The sequence below is a fragment of the Cyprinus carpio genome, chromosome B6 (genome assembly GCF_018340385.1).
Source record: "Cyprinus carpio isolate SPL01 chromosome B6, ASM1834038v1, whole genome shotgun sequence".
NCBI classification, from domain to species: Eukaryota; Metazoa; Chordata; class Actinopteri; order Cypriniformes; family Cyprinidae; genus Cyprinus; species Cyprinus carpio.
The window spans coordinates 3,489,804-3,512,392 of record NC_056602.1 but is presented as its reverse complement, the minus strand read 5'-3'; the positions used below and the strand labels follow the sequence as shown (position 1 = coordinate 3,512,392).

Here is a 22,589-nt window from a genome sequence, read left to right as displayed (position 1 = left end):
TGAAAATTTAGCTTTGATCACAGGAATAAATATTGTACAGTATATTCACACAGAAAACAGTTATTTTAAATTATAATAATATTTGACCTTTTTTTTACCATATTTTTGATCAAATAAATGCAGCCTTGGTGAGCAGAAGAGACATCTTTCAAAAACTTCAAAAAAAATTTACTGACCCCAAACTTTTGAACAGTAATGTATCATTCTGATTTACTCATTTATTAATTAACTTATTTATTATATTTCACAGTTTTGGTCCTTATTATAAGAAGTCCTCCATTTCTGAAGCTACATGGATCTGTGCTGTATCAAACACATTTACAGAAACTGCTGCTGTGTAATCACTGTTGAAGAAGGATGCAGCGTGTGAATCTGTGCATGTGTTGGTCCAGGAGGGATAATTTATGGTGTAAATAAGGAACGGAGTGTAATATTAAAGGGCTGATTTCCTGAGCTAATTAGCTGATGTTTATTGCGGAGTGCTGATGAGTAGTCTTCCCTACGGAGCGCTGCATTAGCATGTTTGTTGTCAGCCACCCATCAAACAAACTGCACCGAGCCAGCCGCTGATCAAACCCTCCTGAATAAACTGCACAACGAAGGAAAAAACATGCAATTTTCCCACGGTTTCTAAAAGACTGCTGTCAGTGTGTACAGGAAAAGAGAGGGCTGCACTTTCCATGAACAGGATCACAAGTTTTGTTTTATTTTATTTATTTAAAGAACTATTTTGTTTGGATTGAGCATAAAAAATTAACATGCAAGGAACTTTTAAAACACATCATATTGTTTAAATAATATTCTACAATAGTAGTAAACAATTATTGTAGTTTTTACAGCATTTGTCAACAAAACAAATACTTTAATTCATGCAAAATGAAAAATCAAGATTTGGGTTCAAACTAGCTACCTAGTTTAGGGTAAAATTGCAACCTAAATCTATCAAAAATGTATTTAATATTTATTGCAAGATTCTGATTTTTTTTTTTTTTTTATAATTAATTCAAATTAAATAAAAAAATATATATATTATTTTTTATTTAATGAAATTTAATAATCACACAGACAGGGATCAGGGTTTAATATAATTGAACTTAAATAATAATAATAATAATAATAATAATAATAATAATAATAATAATAATAATTATTAGTAGTAGTAGTAGTAGTAGTAATGTTATATGTATAGTATTATTAATTACATTTTATTTTAGTTTAATTTAATTTAAATGTGACCATGGACCACAAAACCAGTCATAAGGGTCAATTTTTTTTCGAAATTGAGATCTATACATCATCTGAAAGCGGAATAAATAATATTTCCCTTGATGTATGGTTTGTTATGATAGGACAATATTTGGCCGAGACACAACTATTTGAAAATCTGGAATCTGAGGGTGCAAAAAAATGTCTTTAAAGTTGTCCCAATGAAGTTCTTCGCAATGCATATTACTAATCAAAAATTATGTTTTAATATATTTATGGTAGGAAATTTACAAAATATCTTCATGGAACATGATCTTTACTTATTGTCCTAACAATTTTTGGCATAAAAGGAAAATTGATCATTTTGACTCATACAATGTATTTTTGGCTATTGCTACAAATATACCTGTGCTACTTAACACTGCTTTTGTGCTCCAGGGTCACACATATCACAAAAATAATTGTATGCCTTCCTGGTGATCAAAAAATTATCAATGAGTATTTATTGAAAAGGTAAAAAATTACCCTATTTTGTACCTATTCATTGAAAGTGGCTGTGAGGGAATGAAGAGAAAGGAACATGAAATGTTAGATGGATGTGTGTGAAAGGTGTTCTCAGAGGTGAAGGGCAGTGGATGTGTTTTCATACCAGCTGCGGGTCAATCTCAGAGACCGATCTGCTCTACACAGCATCCAGCAGCTCGTCCAGTTCACCGAAGGCCAGCTTGCTGAGTTTGAGTTTATCCAGAGCCAAGTGCTCCCCGTGGAAGAGCCTCCTCCAGAGGTTATCCCTGCGGCAGTGGCCCATGGCCTGCTCCACGCTGCTCTGAATCTGCCGCCGAGCAGACAGCACCTCTGAACTGAGCAGAGGGAAGAGAGGACACAGGTAGAAGGGCCCCTGGGATTCGTCTGCGTCTGCGTGCAGGAGGCTCTCCATAGGGTCAGACTCAGGGCTGGCTGCAGGGGTGACGGGGACAGTTCAGATTCCCTGCCGGCCTCCATCCACTCCACAGGGATGCGGCCGCTGAGGTCACCGGGGTCACGTTGGATCTGGGGAAGCTTCTTAAAGCGCCGCATGTCTGCAGTCAGACGCGGGAAAAGCTCCCTCTGACTGGTCATGATCACGTAGAAATGCAGCCTGAAACCATGTAACAAAAAAAGTTAGTTTAACAGAAAACAGGAAATCAGAATAATTTTTTCAATGAACATCAATTTTTTCCCCCATTGGTGCACATTATTCCAAAGTTTGCTTTTATAATCTATAATGAAAATGTAAACACTTTCTCCCCCTCTGAAATGACTTTTCTTTCTGTTTACATAACCAAGCAGCGGTGGAAAAAATATGAACTTTATTTATTAATACTTAATATTTTTTAGAATAAATAATTTAATATGATCTATAATATTATGCATTTATTAATGTTATTAAATACAACACATAATAATAATTTATTAGCATTTATAGTAATGATGTAGATAATATTTATATTATATATAAAAAGTATTTTATTATATAATATTTAATATTTTTTATGAATAAATTAATAGATTTATATATATATATATATATATATATAATATTATATAAATGTATTAAATAATTATTGTACTTGTAAACATTAAACATATTTATCATATATATATTATCTATAGTATTATTTATTTGTATTATTAATTGATGAATATAATTTATAATTATTATTAAAATAATTATTGTACTTGTAAACATTTAAGATATTTATTAAATTTGATACATTTTGTGCTGTGATCATCCCCGTCGATATGGAGAAACTCCCTACGACACATGAAAGCACAGCACACACGATTGACAAAAACAAGAAACCACCAAAAAATAAATATGCCTTGTCTGAATCTGCTGAAAAACATGTCCAGTCACATTTCAACCCAAAATCAAAAGAAAATATATACAAAAAAAATTTGCATAAAAAAAAAAACTTTAGGACCACTGAGATTTGAGATATAATCAGATTTTACACTGAATCCAAGTCACTATTATTACTAATTAGATACTCATTACTGTATTTTGATGATTGTTTTTTAATCAGTATTAAGTACCATGATGTATAAATACTTTACAATTTAAATATCAATCTTTTTGTTTTGCATTATAAAAAAAAAATCAAAAAAACACCACTAAAAAAAATACAAAAAAAAAAAAAAAATGTCACAAAAAAAAAATAAAAAAAAAAATAAAAATATAAAAAATAAATTCACTAAAAAAACAATAAGTACATCCCACCATAAAATAAACAAACAACTAAAACAAAAGAAATAAATAAATAAATAAATAACTAAATAAAAAATAAATATAATAATGATAATAATAATACTATAATATCTATTAATAATAATATATATATATGATATATATATATATATATATATATATATTAATAGATTATATATATATACTATAATATATACAAGTGCCCTCCACAATGTATTGGCACCCATGTTTAAGATTGTGGTCGTGGACTTCTAAAAAAGATCTCTTTATTTTAAACAAACAATAGAACCAAATAAAAAAAGGAGGAAAAATGTCGACCTTCATAGTCAAAATGGCTACAAGAAAATAGTAACTCGCTTAACTTGCCCGTATATAAGTCAGGACGAATCATAAGAAGTTTAAAACAACGGAACAGTGACAAACAAAGGCTGGAAGAGGGGTCCAAGTATCTTGCCAACAATAACAGTAATAAGTAGATAGTATAAAAAAAACGGTCCTATACTGTCACACGATTGCATCAAAAGAGTTGGCCATCCTTGGGGTCACAAACGTCTCCAAAATAAACATGCCAACAAGCTGTTTGGGACGGCATGAAAAACTTGGGGGAAAAAGCCTTTTCTCACTAACATCACAAACGTAAACGTCTGGAGTACTGGGATTCAAATTGGAGGTGTGGTGATTTGGTCAGATGAGACTAAGATTTTAAACACTATAAGTTGGGTCTGGCGTGTTAAAACAAAAGATGAAGTTGTGAAAGAGCACCTAGTGGCACACGTGAATTGAGCATGGTGGAGGATTGTGATGCTGTGGGCCTGTTTCTCTTCCAAAGGCCCTGGGAACTTGTTAGGGTGCCATGACTTATGACACGCTTTGAACTACCGGGACATTTTAAGAAAATGATGGCCTCGGCCAGAGAAGCTGAAGATGGGTCGTCCCATTGGGTCTTCAGCAGGATAATGATCCAGAAACGTGGGAAAATCACACAAAAAATGGTTCAGCATGTAAACTCGGTCCTGTATTGGCCATCTCAGTCCCCAGACCTCAACCCAATCGAAAATAACAGGGCGATGCTAAAGAGGAGAGTGCATAAGAGAGGACCCTGGATGATCTAGAAAGATTGTGCAAAAGAAGAATGGGTCAAAGTATCCATCTCTCCACCTCTTGTGAAATGTTATAGGCGAGATTAAGGGCTGTCTTGTTGGCAAAAGGGGGTTGTACAAAGTATTAACCAGTGATTTGCTGGTATCCCTGCCAATAATTGTGGGACACATGATTTCAAGTTTTTGTTTTTCTAAATGTCGTGACAACACCCAAAGTAATGTACTTAAATTAAAAGGTTGGATTTTTCTCTTTAATTTGCATTTGGGTTCTATGTTGTTTAAAAAAAAAGGAGAATTTTTAGAAGTCCATGCCCACATCTTGACAGGGGTGCCAATAATTGTCAGGGCACTGTATTAGCTTCGGTCTATAAATATATATTAATATATAATATATATACACTTTTATCTATCAAAACTTTTAAAAGAATACAATGTGTGGTGATATGGCATTGCAATCATGCGCTCACCCTGGAAGACATGGTTGTGTCCAACCTTGGGTATGGCGATGAAGTCCAAGTTTCTGACATGCGCTCACCCTGGAAGACATGGTTGCGTCCAACCTTGGGTATGGCGATGAAGTCCTTAACCTAAATGAAGTCCTAAAAAGGCCGTGCCGCTGGTTATCCCTGCCGCAGGGTGTGGACAACCCACGATCTGGTAACGATTGCACACCGCATAAAGCTTTTGTACCAAATAAATACATTTTTAAAAAGTATAAATAATGCAATATAAGCATTCCAAAAAAATCCCAATATTAAACAAATAAAATGATTTAAAAAAGTATAAAAAATATTATGCCACTATTAAAATAAGTTCTCGCTCTTTAAATACCAATATTCCAAAAAACAATAAATATTATGCCCTCTCGAAACTCTCTCTCTCTCTCTCTCTCTCTCTCTAGTCTCTCTCTCCTCTCTCTCTCTAGATATATAATATATATCTCTCTCATACATATATATATATATATATATATATAGGTGTGTGTTGTGTTGTGTGTGTGTGTGTGTGTGTGAGAGAGAGAGATCTAAGAAATTACTTGTCAGTGGAAACTGTGTAAATGTCATGGGAATGAAGTTCTTAATGGTGCTTGATTTGGGGGTGAAATCTGAACCAGACATATTCTTGATGGGTTTCGTGAAAATCACCCAAGCGCACCTCAAACCTGACATCACATCTAAAACTCCACGTGGCTGACTTGTGCACAGCAAACCAGCGACCCGCCAAACCTTTACAAGAGTCTTTTTAAAAGCATCTGTGATATCAGTCAACATAATAATTGTATCCTATTTAATTAAATCTCACTTCAAAGCCGTGCTTACAAAAGCATCAGTGGCGAATGCAAAAGATTGCAGAGGGAGAGAGCAGGAGTAATTACAGTACAATGGGAGCAGGAGGTGGGGAGGGCGCTGGATTTGACGGCTAAACACTATTACCGCTGCCGCTTCAAATCAAACTAACCAATAATTAAAAAAACCCTGTTCATTTGACGCTGCCGTGGTCGTTCCACGCTGGCTCCTCACGTCAGCCATTTCTCACGTCAACGATTTCCATTGGCAGAAAGCGTTCACGTCAACGATTATAAACAATACTTATAATTAACAATAATTTCTCACGTCAACGATTTGAAACATGACTGATAGTTCTGAGGAACGATAATACCGTCGGTCCATTTTCCTCTCAGTCATATGCGGCTTCGTAAAACAGCTTTTGGAAACATGGAGCATGAAAATGGCTGGTTAGTCTGTTGTGTTTGCATTCGTGACACTCTTAAAGCATAATTACACCATAGACCTTAGTCGTGTGTTAACCAAATGCCAACATTCAGAGAATTAAGGCCTTATTGAATGCTACAGAGTTTTCCCAGATGCCAAGAGGCGCACAGGTCAAGCTCTGTAACGTGTCACCAGAGACTTTATAAATGGAGGAGATGGTCCACTTGAACACATAAATGAGAGCAATCATAGTCCTGCCCTACAGGCAAAACAGCCATTATCCTTTTTGATAGAGCCATCGCTGCACTCAGTAAATCTGCTGAATGCATTATAGTTCAAAAAGCAGACAGCTTGATTGTTTACTCTTCACGATGTATGTGCATTAGCAGGGTTTTGAGCAATCTGAGCTTAAGAAGCACTGATTTTAAGCTAGATCATTGCTGTCACATTTCACTGATCTGAAATAAATCACTTAGAATTTTGACAGATTTTAGTGTTTCTGTATTAAATCCAATGAAGTTGTACTTGCATGGCTGGAAACAGCTGCCCAAGGCATTATGAAAATGACCGTTGAGTGAATTTGTCTTAGAGGGACTTTGGGTTACTTGGAGTGTTCTAGGTGTTCTCCTTTCTTACTTTTACAGGTATTTTTTTTTTTTTTTACTGTATACTTTTACTACTTTCGGGTGCCTGGTAACCTCACAAAATCACCTTTCCATGACACTAGATGCTAAAGTCCTAAAAATGGCCTCAAAGTCAACATAAACCTTTATACTTTTTTAATGAACATACCTTTTTTATACGTTTTATTTGTGCACATTATTCCAAATATGAAATATTAATTCATCCATCAAATTGGAATAACTGGCAACACTTTATTTGAAGGTGATTAGAGGTTAGAGGTTACATGTACTTACTGTGTTAATAGTAAATTATGAATAATTACTTTACAATAACTAATCCTAAAACTTTGATATGTCCTTGTTACATGTAATAACTAAAGTAATAACAGCAAATTATGCATAATTACAAGTAACATCCTAAACCAAACCTGGTAACATCTTATTATAATATCCTTGTTACATGTACTTGCTGTAGTAATAACAATAAATCATGCATAATTACAAGTAATTAACCCTAAACCAAACCTACAACATCTTATTATGGCAACCTTGCTATGTTACATGTAATTACTGTAGTAATAACATTAAATAATGCATAGTTACACATAATTAACCCTAAACCAAACCTGGTTTTAGCATCCCTCTTACGTTACACACACTTGCTGTAGTAATAACAGTAAATTATGCATAATTACAAGTAATTAACTCTACACCAAATACGGTGGCACTTTCTTTTAGCATCTTTATATGTACTTACTATAGAAATAATAGTAACTTATGCATAATTACATGCAATAACCCTAAGTCAAACCCTATTTATAACCCTATAGTAAGTACAAGTAGTTAATTAATATTACTCAGTACTTGATTGTATAATTACACTGTAACAAGGACACTGATAATTACAGTGTAAACCCAAACCCTTACCCTATAGTAAGTATATGTAGTTAATTAATATTACTCAGTATGTGTACAGTATTTGTGTAATTACACTGCTACAATGTCACCTTAAAATAAAATGCAATCCAAAAATGAACTGCATATTTATTTTTAGTCGATATCTTGAAGCCATCTCAAATTTCAAACCCACGGACTCATGAATATCTTATACACCAGATTTTTGAAGTAAACTAGGCTGAGCAAAGCATTTATGCTGACTTTAATTTTTTTGTTTCCTATCTTGTTTCAAGCAGAAGCAATCGAGACAAAGTGGACACGCTCCACTTGAAGATGGCATTTGTGATTTCCTCATTTTGAAACAGCTTAGTTGTGAAAAGCAAATTATGAATGTTCCAAATTAGCCAAAAAATTACAAAGTGAAAGAAAGAAAATTAGCATTATCAGATTTGTTTCTTCTGCTTATCTATAAAGAAAAATGATTTTATATTGAACTGCCTCAGAATTATAGTTTGTGATTCCCTTAAAAGGAAACAAGCAGATCCAAATCAAGATACAACAAGAGCGGAAGAAAAATAGGGATAATCACTGAGCAATGAAAAGAGATCATTGGCCTATCAGAGCTGCAAGAAGAGTGACCCCGTGACCTCCCAGAAGATGCCACATTCACCAGCACCTCGAGGACTTCCCAAGATGCAACGCTGACAAACACAGACAAACACATGGAAAGGAATCATCTGATTTTCAATGAACCGCACAGAAAGGTGCGAGTGGGGCCGCAATAGGAAAGGGAGGAGCCAGGCACTATGAGGGGGAGGAGTCTGAGGGAAAGACTGAAGCCTGATTGGTGGCAGACGAAACGAGCCCCGCCCCGCCCCGAGGACGCAGAGACATACCGCAGAGTCAGAGGCCGTGGGCACCTCGGGGAACGGCTGGCTAGGAGGTTTGTTGAGAAGAGACTCCTGATGGAAAGAAAGGGTGAGATGGGACTAGACACATACACACACACACACACACACACACACACCATATGCAGGACAGTGAGACACACAAACAGACACAGATGAGAAACATGCCACACAGAGAGGTTAGAAGTCAATTTACACTGATGAACAAAACACACATGCACAAGCTGACTGTGGAGGGAGTGTGAGAGGAAGTGACATGACATAATGATATGACATGACAGTCTGAATAGATGAGAAGCAGGCGTGACCTTTCACTCTATAACTCTGCAAAAGCTCCTGTTACATCGTGATCTATTCCCACTCTTCTCAATTCCTGCAGCAAACTCTTGATAAATGTCAGATAAATAGAAAGTATTCTCATGGCGTCCAGTGGCACTTCAAAATCAACTTCATCTGCTGCTACAGTGACTCGAGGAGTATTAGTTGTATAAAGTAAAAAAATCAAAATAAATAAAAAAAAGTATAGCTTAAAATAAATATTATGTATTAATAATGAAATGTTTAATGTAACATGTCAGGAAGAAGATGATTTAAATGATAATAACTGAAATATTTAGCATCAAAATCTTTGGTTTGATGCTGACATACAGCAGGATACTGAATTTGTCATATTGATACACTTTACAATCAGATTTAAGTGTATAAAAAATTAAATTATAATAATCTTTCAATTATTCAATCAAAAGCTTGGTATATGTATAAAGATATAAAATGCTTATATATATATATATATATATATATTATATATATATATATATATATATTTATATATATATATATATATATATATATATATATATATATATGTATATATACACACACATTTTGTTTTAATTGAAATTAAAATATATCATGCATATGGTTTAAAAAAAATAGTTCATGTAAATAAATTAATGCAATTTTTATTTTTTACATTAATATTAATCTAAATTAAAAACCCATCTTTTAGTCTGGTTGTCTTGCGATGTCAAATTTTATGATTTTAGTACTTTAATTCTGATTTTAGTACTTGTTTTTTGATCATTTTCCATCTTCAATTTTTGTTTTATAGTATTAGTGTTTTTATACTTAAAAAAAAAAAATATTGTTACCTACTTTTTGGTCTCATTTAATTTGTCATTTCTTAACTTTTGTGTCTCACTCATTTTCAACTGTTAATTTTATACCTTCATGTAAATCGCATTTTCATTAGGAATGAACAATCAATTTATTGGTAACTATTCTGCAGTGTTAATGTCTTTAAGCTGTGTTTTTGTTCCTGGAGAACCAAATACATTCACTTACTGTAGAAGGATAAAGTGGACATTCTCAACGCTATAATGATAAATACTGTTGCAACTGTAATCATGAGAAAACAACAACCATAAATCATATTTGTTGACCACTGGGGAAAAAGCATTGTCATTAGATTCACTACTATACAATACTTTGAGCTTGAGATATAAAAATATGATTTCATGTAAGTTCAACAGTAACCTTTTCAAATGTAATTTTTTTTATTAAAAGAAGAATTTTCTGGTACAAATGGCAGAGTTTGCTGACTATGACCTTTAAATGCAGGGATAACACGTCTGACTTTAAGATGATTTGCTGATTTTCCTGCTGAATTTGATCACTATGGAGTCTTGATGAAAATGTCACTTCTACAGTAAGTGGGTAGAAGTAGTATTAACAGCAGAATAATTAACAATTACTCCTTGAAAAAATAACTAAATGAAAAATAACACCAAACTGGCAGCTGGCAATGTTTGTAAATGCAACCGAATACTATAGACTCTAACAGAACAGATTTAAGTCGATGAATTTTCATTAGTGATTCCTTGTGACTTTTCTGCCTGTTTGCCCTCAAGCTCAGTTTGAAGAATCTGCACTTATAAACAAGCAAACAAACACGCTGATGACTTAATTGCTGGATATGAGCAGCTGTGACTGGAGACACCTTATGGGCTTCTGGAAGAAATCAGAGCCCTCCTGCTGAGAAACATCTGGAGATTTACAAATATTTACACTTAATTACTCCTCATTTAGAGCCAACCCGGACCCGCTGCACATTAAACACACCATCAGAGAGAAAGAGACTGACATCTGACCAGAGGATCCTGCTAACAAAGGAGGCGATTGCTGCTTGTTGCTCATATCAAACATCCACAGAGATTACACAAGCAGGCACTTACAACAGATGCACAGCTCTTAAACACCTCGTTTACTCTCACTTTCTCTTCTTGTCTGTTGTTTTTAATGCGCAGATGCGGTTACCTGAGAATTAACCGTCTGACCCAGGGGAATCCTGGAGCACTCTAATGCAAACTGCTTCACGCTGAAATAGCAGCCCTGCAACGGTCACAATAAGATTATGTGTTAGCAGAGGAACACTTATGCATCAGATGCAGATGAATTCATCACTGCTTAGCTCACCACATACAGGAGGAGCTTCCTAAGGCAAAATAAATAAAAATTGGCTTCACTTGCTTTCTTAATTCAGCCTGGTCATGATTCATTTGTGCACACTATGTTACTATAATAATAATAATAATGATTATTATTAAAATGAATAGCAAACTGAACCAAATAAAGAAGTATTTGCAATCACTTTAACCCATTTAACTCTCCTTTAAAATCACCCGTGAAATAGAAACACTTCTCACCATAAAAAAATAATATTCAAACCCATTTATTAAAATAATTCCATTATTTTGGAACCTGACCTACTTTAGGTTTAAGTGTTAATTCAAATCCTTAACCGTAAGTCTGAACTTTATAATTATTAATTTTCTTTATTATTGGTAGTAGTAGTAGTAGTTAGTTGCATATGTTAACATGTTCACTTTGACAGCCTTGATGTAAAAATCATGCCATGCAATTAAATGAATTTGAAACTGAATTGAGGGGGATATTAGATATGAGCATGGGCTGGAGATCAGATGATGACGCAGTGTTTCTCTGCAGTTGATTCTGTGTGTTCAAATATTAATAAGCATAAATAGCCGGAGAGAGGCAGGATCCATTAAGCATCTCTCTCCTCGACATCCACTGAGACTTTCACAGCGTTCGTGTGAAAAGCCAAGCGTTTGCTCTCGGTTGATGTGCTAAGAGGCCAATTCTACATGAGACACACAGACAGATGAAGGTCTCACTTGAAAAGCCAGCTCCATCAGCATGATTCCTCCCGGCAGCGCTCTCTGCAGGTGATACGACGCAGACATCCATTAACTGCTCTGCTGAGGCAGTGGTGCTAGCGCAAGTCATTTTATTGCACACGTATTACTGTTCAAATTTGAGGGTCAGTAAAAAATCAATATTTTTATTCAGTGCACATGTATGGTGCTAGCGCAAGTCATTTTATTGCACACGTATTACTGTTCAAATTTGAGGGTCAGTAAAAAATCAATATTTTTATTCAGTTTGTTCTGTTGAACTGCCTGTTCATCAAAGAACTGTGAAAAAATGCATCTGTTTCCACAAAAATATGAAGCAGCACAACTGTTTTCAACATTGATAATAATAATAAATGACTACTGAAAATTTAGATTTATATCTTAAAATATATTCAAATAGAAAACAGTTTACAGTTTTAAATTGTAAAAATATTTCACAATATTCCTGTTTTTACTGTATTTTTTACAGCCTTGATGAGCATAAGAGACATCTTTCAAAAACATTAATCAAAAATCTTACAGACTCCAAACTTTTGAAACATAGTGTTTACATTTTTAAAGTCAACAGAAATGTATGTGTTGCACATTATAAAAACAATGATTTCACATATTATATTTAATATTAAAAAGGTGGTTTTCACGTTTTGTTATTTTCATTTTTAACCATTTATTCGTTCTGTTTTTTTTTTTTTTTTTTTTTTTTAAAGTAATTGTTAAAGAATTTAAACATCATGTTTGTGTGTCTTGTTACCAAACAATCATTTTAAATCTGATGAAAACTGATGAAAAGGAACATAAAAACATGATAAAAAGTTCCACATTAATTGAAAATACTCATTTAATTAAACATTTAACATCCATCATTATTTAAATATTATACATAAAGCAAATTTGGATGGGATCCAGAATTCAAATGACCCAAAAAAAACAAAACTGGAGTGTGACTGAAGGGTTTAATGAGCAGATAAAGTACCTTGGGGCTGTCTTCACTCTTCTGCTTATTATATGAGAAAGAGGAGAAGGAAGATCTGCCTTCAGTGGATAAAGAACTCAACATGGCGGCTCGTGCTCGAGCGATGCTGCGGAGAGAATGAGAGAGAGAGATAGAGATAGAGAGAGAGGGAGAGAGAGAGTGAGAGAGAGAGTGAGAGAGAGAGTGAGAGAGAGAGTGAGAGCGTGTGCGGCCCGCCGGGCGTCTGACCCCGTCAGTAATGCGGCCCTCATGCTTCCGGTCAGACTGAATCACACGCTCCTGCTGCTGAATGCAGTGCGTCCAACATTATCACACACACGCTACAGAGAACCGGCTTCTGCAAAAAGCACTTATTCTTGAACCTACTGTCACCGGATGACTCTGAAGTTTTTGCACCATGTTTGACGTTACAGTTTGGCGGCTATAAAAGCTATTTTCGCAAAAAACCTTGACGTAAATGCCATTCTGTGCAGGCTATGCTTTGTGACAGAAAGAGTGAGGTGAATAACAGTGTTTATGACTGAAATACACAGTTCAAAACCACTTGACACATTCAAGTCCTCCTGGGAAGCTTGTATTTGCGAGTTGAGAAGGCGTCACTTTGTTCAGAGGAAGATTACGATGCACCTTTTCTATATAAAGACTTTTAAACACCATATCTACAAAATGATAAAGTAAAGGAAGCGTATCAGGCATGTTTTTGCTCTATTTATGAAGATGCTGTAATTTTAATCATTATGTATTCTACAATAATACTATGGTATTTTGTACGTGCAACTAAGTTTAATTGTATATTTTTAAAAAAATCAGGTAATGCTTTCATTGTAGCCTAGAGAAAGAAAGCAAAGCACATTTACATTAACAAAAAACATATTAAGCACTCTCAAAAACTCTTTTATTATAATCACTGAATCTGTTTACACTGTGAAATGAATATCCTACTTCGTACGCACATCTGCACTTTCTGATGAGAGTTAAAATGCGCAGTACTGTAAAAACGCATCTAAATTTGACTTTAGCAGCCGATGCTGTGCCGTGTTGCACATTCTAATCACGCTCGTGTGATTGTATGAAACATAAAAAATATCATTCGGCTATTTTTTGTCTTTTGGAAGCTGCAGTCAAAATCCACTTGGCTCAAAAATGGGTATTACTCCTCTGTTCATGTGTGTTCAACTCCTAAATCTGATCTTTCCTCCATGACTTGAGCATTTAGTTGAGGTGCTCTTCTGTGGACACAGACCTGCGAGCAGGCGACTGCGCACAGACCTGCACAAGGATGAAGCCCATGCTCTGCAGATACTGCACATACTGCTGCAGAAACATGCTGGAGATCTCCTGCAGCCACGGCTCCTCCTTCAGACGACTCGGCAGCATGTCTGCAGAATCTGTGCTGGAGCTGCGATCGCGACCGGATGCTGTAGAGTCACTGGAGCGATGCCGCTTCTGTAAGCCAAGAACGAGAGACAGTCAGACAGTGAAGCAGAAAAGACACTGAATGAGTGAAATCTGAACTCAATTAACTACACGGATCAGCATAAAGTCTGGTCCATATTGAGCCTATTACCATGCACTTAGGCAGGAAAAGCAAGCAACCACTGTCTGTTTTTGTGTGTGACATTTAGTGTGGGTCAATCTAAAATTCAGATTCAGTGGTCAGAGAAAACGTGGAGTACAGAGGTGCACAGCGTGCTTGTGCTAACTTTATACAAATATAAATCCCACTTGCTTTGACATTTTGTTATCTAATGCATGACATTTTAAACGTGGTTCAAGTGTCCAAACACTTTTTGTACATCACTCTCCTCTATATCATCTTCATCATCAACAACAACAACAACAACAACTGACCAAAGACCACATAATCATGATTATTCTGCTGCTACACTCACACACACGTGCTCATTATCATACCTGACACGTCATTACATAGAAGGGATATTTACTGCTTATTTTTATCTGTTTTTGCATATAGACTAAGATAATAATAATTATAATAATATTTCAACTGTATAATAATAATAACAAACAATACATAAATCTTATGCACTCGTAATATAATTATATGGTTCACAGTTCTGATTAATCAAAATATATATATATTTTTTAACAATTATGACTATATATACAATAAATAAACCAATTCTATTATAATAAAATTATAATTAATAATATTATTTATAATACATGAATTAATATTACATTAAAATTAATTACATGAAAAATAAAACAACAACTGTAATAATGGTTCAATAATAACAAATAATAATAAAAATAATAACAACAAAAAAATAAATAAAACAAAAAAGAAATATCATGCACTAACAATGGAATTATATGCTTCATACTTATAGTTATTATTATTAATATTAATTTATCCTAATTAATTATCCTAACACTTTTTTGTGTGTGTGTGTGTGTGTGTGTGTGTGTGTGTGTGTGTGTGTGTGTGTGTGTGTGTGTAAATGGGTTTACTGCAGTGTGAACCAGCAGACAGACTCTGCAGGATGAGGAAGAGGAAGAGAGACAGACCTTCATCTGTGGCTGAGGCAGCTGTTCCTCTTGAATCTGTTTCCGGAAGACGGGGTCAAAGAGCAGCGGAGTGCTACAGTAATGGATCCCTGATTTTTTTTCAGGATTCTTTTGACAAAAGAATATACTTTATTTGAAATTGTAATCTTTTGTAACATTATAAATGTCTTTATTGTCACTTTTGATAAATTTAATGAGTTAAAGCTGATTAATTTCTTTCAACATCAAAAAAACCTTACTGACCCCAAACGTTTGCACAGTAGTGTACTTACAGTACTAGTGACCTGCACAATATGGATTGTAACCTGCAGTATAATAATAACACATTTGTCTTGATCTCAGTGTGAATGAGCCTCAGTGTGGATTCAGAGGAAGTGTGATCACAGCGGATGACAGAGACATCTCAAACACTGCAGCATCTCCTAATGTCCTCGCCACATCTCATTAAACCCAAGCGGGCCGTACACACACGGATCTACATGAGTGTGTGTGAAGCAGAGGATCCGCGTTCTGAGATGAATCTGGACCTGATGAGCCGCTCTGAGAGTGTGATGGAAGATAACAATCACACAGTATCACACGGACAGAGCCTGTGTGCAGCAGTGTGAGTGAACTCACAGAGATGGGCAAGCTGGACTGAGCCGAGCGCTGCTGCCACGTCACAAACAGATTCTCAGTCTTCATCCGTCTCTCCAGCTCTGCAGCACACAAGAAACATCTCTAAATAAATCACATGCTCTCTTTCAGAGGTTCACAATTACAATTAAGCCACAATTCTCTTCTCTTCTTCTTAATAATTGTCTTTTCACACTTTTTCATACTATTTTTTTGTGTGTGTGTGTGTTTTACTGTTTGTTATTTAATTTATACTGTTACTTTTGTTTAGGCATTTTCATACCAAAGTATGGAAAGAAAGAAAGAAAGAAAGAAAGAAAGAAAGAAAGAAAGAAAGAAAGAAAGAAAGAAAGAAAGAAAGAAAGAAAGAAAGAAAGAAAGAAAGATTAATCTCATATAAGCCTTCACAAACTCACTCACACACTCGGAGATGTGATGTCAAACTTCTCAGAAACGTGCAGTGCATGTTCATCAGTGTTAAACTCACTGACACGCAGAGATCCCGCCAGCATGAGGGCCTTTCCTCAAGACCAACGATTAACACACGGCTGAAATATAAAACCCCATCAGAGCATCAGAGTGAAGAACTAACAGAACTCCTTCTCAAGACTTTTCCCTCTTCTTGTGGGAACTTTTGGGTGAGTTAGTGTTTGGAAGACTAGTTAAAGTCCTCCAGGGTGAGTTGGAGGCTTTTCTAAAAGAAGCTGGAGCAGATGCCCATGAGCCCAGCGGGCCAATAAGCCGGACTTAAGCGCCTGAACTCCACACACTGGGACTATGACAGATGATTGACGGTTAGGGCAAATTTTCTGCTATGTTGGATCCGCCTTCTGTTAGCATTCATTAAGAGAACAGATTAAAAGTGTGGAGCCACTGACGAGGAAATAAAAGAGTTCTGTCCTTCACTTTCTATATGTAGATGTTCAGTTTATTTGTGCTTCAGTAACATGATAGAGCAAGTGTGTGTGTGTGTATGTGTGTGCGTGTGTGTGCGTGTGTGTGTGACTAAAACATATTTGTGACCTTGAGAAATGGCTTAAACACCAAATGTTAAATAATAAGAAATAAGTTAATTTTTACATTTTTACTCTAATTAAAAAGTTAAATTAAAGAATGTGGTACTCTTAACACCGCAGAACTGACCTTTGTGAAATTGCAATGCATTTTTAATCTACTGAAATTGTTAAATTATGCAGCAACGTGATTAAAAACTCATTCAACTGAGGAGAGAGAATAGTCTCATTTGAAAGTGTTCCTAATGTTCACTATGATAATGTTAACTCTATAGTTAAAATAACATTTTTATCAAAATACAAAACAATACTATTGTATCTTTACTAGGTTTGTGCCACTATTATAAATGACATGGGAACAATGGTTTACTATCTATCCATCCATCCATCCAATTCCTGATATTGCCTCGATCAGAAATGTCTGTGTCACTGTCATAAGTGGTTCTGTTAAAGGCCTTTAACACAAAAGCTCTCGATAATGACATCAGCAACTGTCTGCTTTCCCAAAATACATCCTGACATTTGCGGCGAAATCTTGACAAACAGCTGACAACTGAATCAATAACAGCTAACGGCACGACAGAAGGTTTCTGCTCTTTACTGACAGAACCAACAAACACGTTCTGCTGGATTAGCCGCAAACAACTAAAACACAGCGTGATTCAATTCGCTCTGATCAAACGAGCTCGACTCTGGGAAGGAATGATCTGTTTTGGCAGCGCAGTGATGGACCAGCGCTCTGGATGGTTTCCAGGTGTTTGGTGCTAGCAGGTGTGCTGGAGTGATTAGCGTCCTGCCCTGCGGCCGTGACAGCTGTCCGTCACTCAGAGTGATATGTCAGACTGCCCCGAGGAGCGCCGGACACTCATCAAACACACAAACAAACAAACACACACACACACACACATAATGTGCCAACATACACTGTCCTAAAAGCTCATCCGAAACGATGTCCAGCAATCCATGACAGCTTACAGAGTGTGCATGTTGAGAATAACATACTTCCTACTGTTTTTGACAGAAGATACAAAGCAGTGTGTACACTACCATTTGATATTTCAGGGTAAGTCAATTTTTTTTTTTTTTTTTTTTTATATAATAAATTAATACCTTTATTCAGCAAGGATGCATAAAATTGATCAATAGTGACATTTATAAAGCTACAACAAATTTCTATTGTGTTCTTTTAAACTTTCTATTTATCAGAGAATCCTGAAAATATATATAATGAAAAAATATGAAGCAGCTCAACTGTTTTCAACATTGATAATAATCAGAAATGTTTCTTGAGCAGCAAATCAGCATATTAGAATGATTTCTGATGAATCATGTGACACTGAAGACTGAAAATTCAGCTGCGCATCACAGGAATAAATTACACTGTACAATATATTCACAAAGAAATATGTTATTTGAAATGGTAATAATATTTCAGAAAAATACAGATTTTCATGTATATTTGATCCTAGGCAAGCAAAAAAATATTCTTTCAAAAACATCAACAACAACAACAAAAAAAACTTACCAACCCTAAACTTTTGAGCTAGCAGTGTATTACTGTAAGTATGACAGCCTTTAGAAAAAATAAAAATAGTATGCTAGTATGCTATTCTGAATTCAGTCTCTCAAATGCAATGCTCTCAGCTAAACTAAGCAATCATGATATTATTCAACTGTGAACATCACTTAAATATATAGTTTTAGTTTTTAAAACATGATGAAAAACACAAAATAATGGTTGTTTTGTGTTTAATATATATATATATATATATATATATATATATATATATATATATATATATATATATATATATAAACAATAGTTCATATAATTGGACATCATTGGCTGAAATAAACATGCAAAATGAGATTGTGTGACAACAGCATGCAAAATTGCTATTAGAAATGTGTATTGCTTCATACACTGTTTCTAATGAATCACTGCAGTATGCAGTATGCAGGTGTTGCATTGAGAACACAGCAGTGTGTTTGTGTACTGACCTGTTTCAGGTCCTCATGTGTAGGTGTAACAGAGAAGCAGTAAGGATGGAAAAGGACCATTTTCTGTCTGAGGAGGCAGTTGACCACATGTGCGCTGGCGTTCTGCCACTGCACCAGTCTGACCAGACCCTGATTCAGGACGCCCAGATCCACTGACCAGTTATACGTGTACAGAGTCACCTGGAAACATAGCAATATAACATAAAGCAGAAAGAACAAACCTCACAAAGGCTTTGTGGTATTTCAGACAAATAATATTTCACTGTGGGCAGCAAAACGTCCCATTGACTGTCGCAGCTGGTTAACTGGAAAACATTCTTGCAAAAGAGTTTTTAAAGTGTGTTGCTTATGCATGTCATGGCTGATTATATTCAACCCAACTGACCTTCTTATTGACAATCTGTATGTACAGGAAGTGCTGACGTGAAGCCACGCCCCTCAGCCAATCACTGTGCTCCAAAGCCTTAGACCGCTGCAGGTCCTTATGAGCTTTAAGACAAGACAGAACTCTTTGTTATTTGGGTAAAGAAACATGTATAGACAATAGACTAAGAAACAAAGTAAGAAAATGAGTAAGAAATACAGATCCACAACAACTAAAAAAGACAATTTATAATGTCACTTTTCACTCTCAGTTTACCTGAGAGTAACATCTGTAAGATTCAAATCATGAAATTCAGTTCATATAAAAGCATAAACAGGGCTCAGTACTTTTTAATGCAGGATATTTATATCATCTATGGAGTGTGTTTGAGGAGAGATGGAATGCAGAACTCACTCTGTAGCGTAATAGAGGGCAAACTGAGGGTTTTATGACATTCTCTCCTTGATTAAACTCTAATATCATTTAAATACCAACATCAGACCACATACTCATCTAGGAGTGAAGTAACGTAGAAGTTATAAAAAAAAATAAAAAATCATGCAGGGCTAAAATGATATCATGCATGCATAAATGAGTGAATCTTCAATTAGGGACAATTTTATCTACTTCAAAGCTTGAAAATATGTTATTTATTTCAAAACATGTATTACATCTGTTCAACAGTAAAGTGGATTTTGGCAATAAGTGTGATGGTAATAGAAGCAGTATGTAGGACAAAGATTTTTGTTGGCTAAAAATTAATGAATAAATACCAAAATAATAAAAAAAAAAATTTTTGTTGTTGTTGTTGAGGGTAAAAGTAAAAGGTACAATTTCTGTGGCCAAATTTCAGAAATTTAATATAGAGGGAAATCTGGAGGTTTTTTGAAATAAGTAAATAAATGAATACATACATAAATACATATGCATACACACACATAAAATAATTAAAAAATTTTGATTTTTATGGTCTATGTTAAAAGTAAAATGTACAATTTCTCAGACGCATTTTCATACATTTATTATAGTGGAAATTTAGATTTTTTTTTTAATTCTAAAATTAAATGTAATTTTTTTTAATAATGAAAAAATTTACAAATTAGTTATTTTTTATGTTCTTAGGTAAAAGTGAAAGGTACAATTTATCTAATACATTTTTTTCTGGCTATTTTTTTATGAACGAATGAATGAATGAATGAATGAACGAACAAATGAATGAACGAACAAACGAACGAACAAACAAGTTTTCATGGCCTTAGGTTTTACTTAGGTCTTAATTCCCCAATAAAAATTGGGGAAGTCGTGGCCTAATGGTTAGAGAGTCGGACTTGCAATCCAAGGGTTGTGAGTCCGGCAGGAATGCATGGCAGGAATTGTAGGTGGGGGGAGTTGTACTTGGTACTGCTCCCCGACTGAGGTGCCGCAGCAAAATGGCTGGGGACTGCTCCGGGTGTGTGTTCACGGTGTGTGTGTGAGTTCACTGCTGTGTGTGTGCGCACTTTGGATGGGTTAAAAAAGCAGAGCACGAATTCCGAGTATGGGTCACCATACTTGGCTGTATGTCACGTCACTTTCACTTTTTTTTCACTTAAAAGGTACCATTTCTCTGATCAGTTTTAATATATTAATATAGTGTGAATGTTTAAAAGAATAAGTTGGGACAAGCCCAAAAAAAGTATTTTGCCTTTTAAAGTTCTAAACATGAGGAAAAAAGAAAGAAAAGTCCTAACTGAAGAATCACTCAAAAAAAAAGGTCCCTGTTGGAGTGTGTCTGTGGTGTAATGGAGTGATCTGGAGGAAGGGACCCTGCTGCTGCTGCAACAGTGAGGGCCACTAGGGCAAGCTTACGTGTGCACCTATTTAGTACAGGACTGTTCTCTTCATCTGAACTGTTTTCTGTGGGCAAACAGAGATGAGCACACATAGCTTTGCAAAATGACACACACAACACACACACACACACACACACACAAAAAACATAAACAAAAAAAAACAAAAACAAAAGAACCAATCAATCAACACATAAAAGAAATACCAATACATACCAATAAATACGTAAATACTCATATGATAAAAGAGACGTGAAAAATCTTTGTTAGCAAGATCAGCAGAAGATAAAAACACAAAGCGCTGTGTGCGCAGACAGCAGAAGATTAAAAAACAAAGCAGCAGCGACGTATGAGAGACTTCCGAGTCTGATGGTTAAGATCTGTAAAGAACACTGAAGCTGATAAACGTCAGAAACTTCACTTGGTTGACTTTTCAATCGCTTTCACACAGGAACCAGAAAAGCCAGATGAACTGATCAGTTTTAAACTAGTTAAACTTAAATTAAAATTTAAAGTTCTAATAACTACCCCCACCACCCAAAAAATGTTGGGACAAATGCCCACAAAAACAAAAGTGTTTTTTTTTTAAAAGGTACCTTGTACAAAAGAAATTTTTCAGTAATGTTAATTAAATATGAGGAAACAAAGAAAGCAAAAGTCCTAAAAATCAATGAAGAATCATTTAGTGATAAAAAAAAAAAGTCCCTGTTTACTAGTGTGTTGTGGTTATAACGAAAATATTTCTCATTTAACACATAAAATATTCCTTATAAAATTAATTAATATATCACATGAAAATATAAAAAAATTTAAAATGTTAATATGAACAAAGAGAAATATGACCTGCTTATATGACCATTTTCATGACATCCAGCTGAATATATAATGCATTAAAATGTTATTTTTATGCATTATAATACATAGACAATGCCTTATATTTCAGCTTGTAATCATTCATATGTTCTCAAGAATAACCACAATTAAATTACATAATTTACATCTCTTATTAGAGAGTATAAGTAAGGGATAATCTACATCCAGCCGGCTGTTCTCTCAGAATAAACCCCGACAGGGTGATCAGGACACCGACGCGAAGCGGCTACTTGCCACATAAGTAAATAATTAGAGCGAGAGCGAGAGCGAGTCTGTGATACCAGGAAGACATAATTAAACAATTGTACACCATTTTGAATCGAGTTTAAATATTTTATTAGCTAAACAAACTTCCACTAAGCTTCCACCAAGAAATAAAATAGTTCAAGCAAGAGTACAGCGCCGACTGCTGTTACCCGGATGAGTCTGTGTTATTAGCTTTTACAGGTTGTTATCCAGGGATAACATCGCTCGTAATGT

The 22,589-nt window shown here is 35.0% G+C and overlaps 1 protein-coding gene across 1 annotated transcript in view; it reads right to left on the bottom strand.

Moving 5' to 3' along the window:
• LOC122137576 (KICSTOR complex protein SZT2-like) overlaps positions 1–22,589 on the bottom strand; it is a 62,313-nt gene that overhangs the window by 5,825 nt on the left and 33,899 nt on the right. Inside the window, 14 exon segments of the mRNA XM_042725212.1 lie at positions 1,856–2,172; positions 2,175–2,344; positions 5,022–5,208; positions 6,459–6,525; positions 8,434–8,487; positions 8,683–8,748; positions 11,011–11,085; positions 12,883–12,988; positions 14,108–14,328; positions 15,415–15,541; positions 15,986–16,112; positions 16,454–16,547; positions 19,044–19,223; positions 19,684–19,696. Coding sequence (XP_042581146.1) covers positions 1,856–2,172; positions 2,175–2,344; positions 5,022–5,208; positions 6,459–6,525; positions 8,434–8,487; positions 8,683–8,748; positions 11,011–11,085; positions 12,883–12,988; positions 14,108–14,328; positions 15,415–15,541; positions 15,986–16,112; positions 16,454–16,547; positions 19,044–19,223; positions 19,684–19,696 — 1,804 coding nt within the window.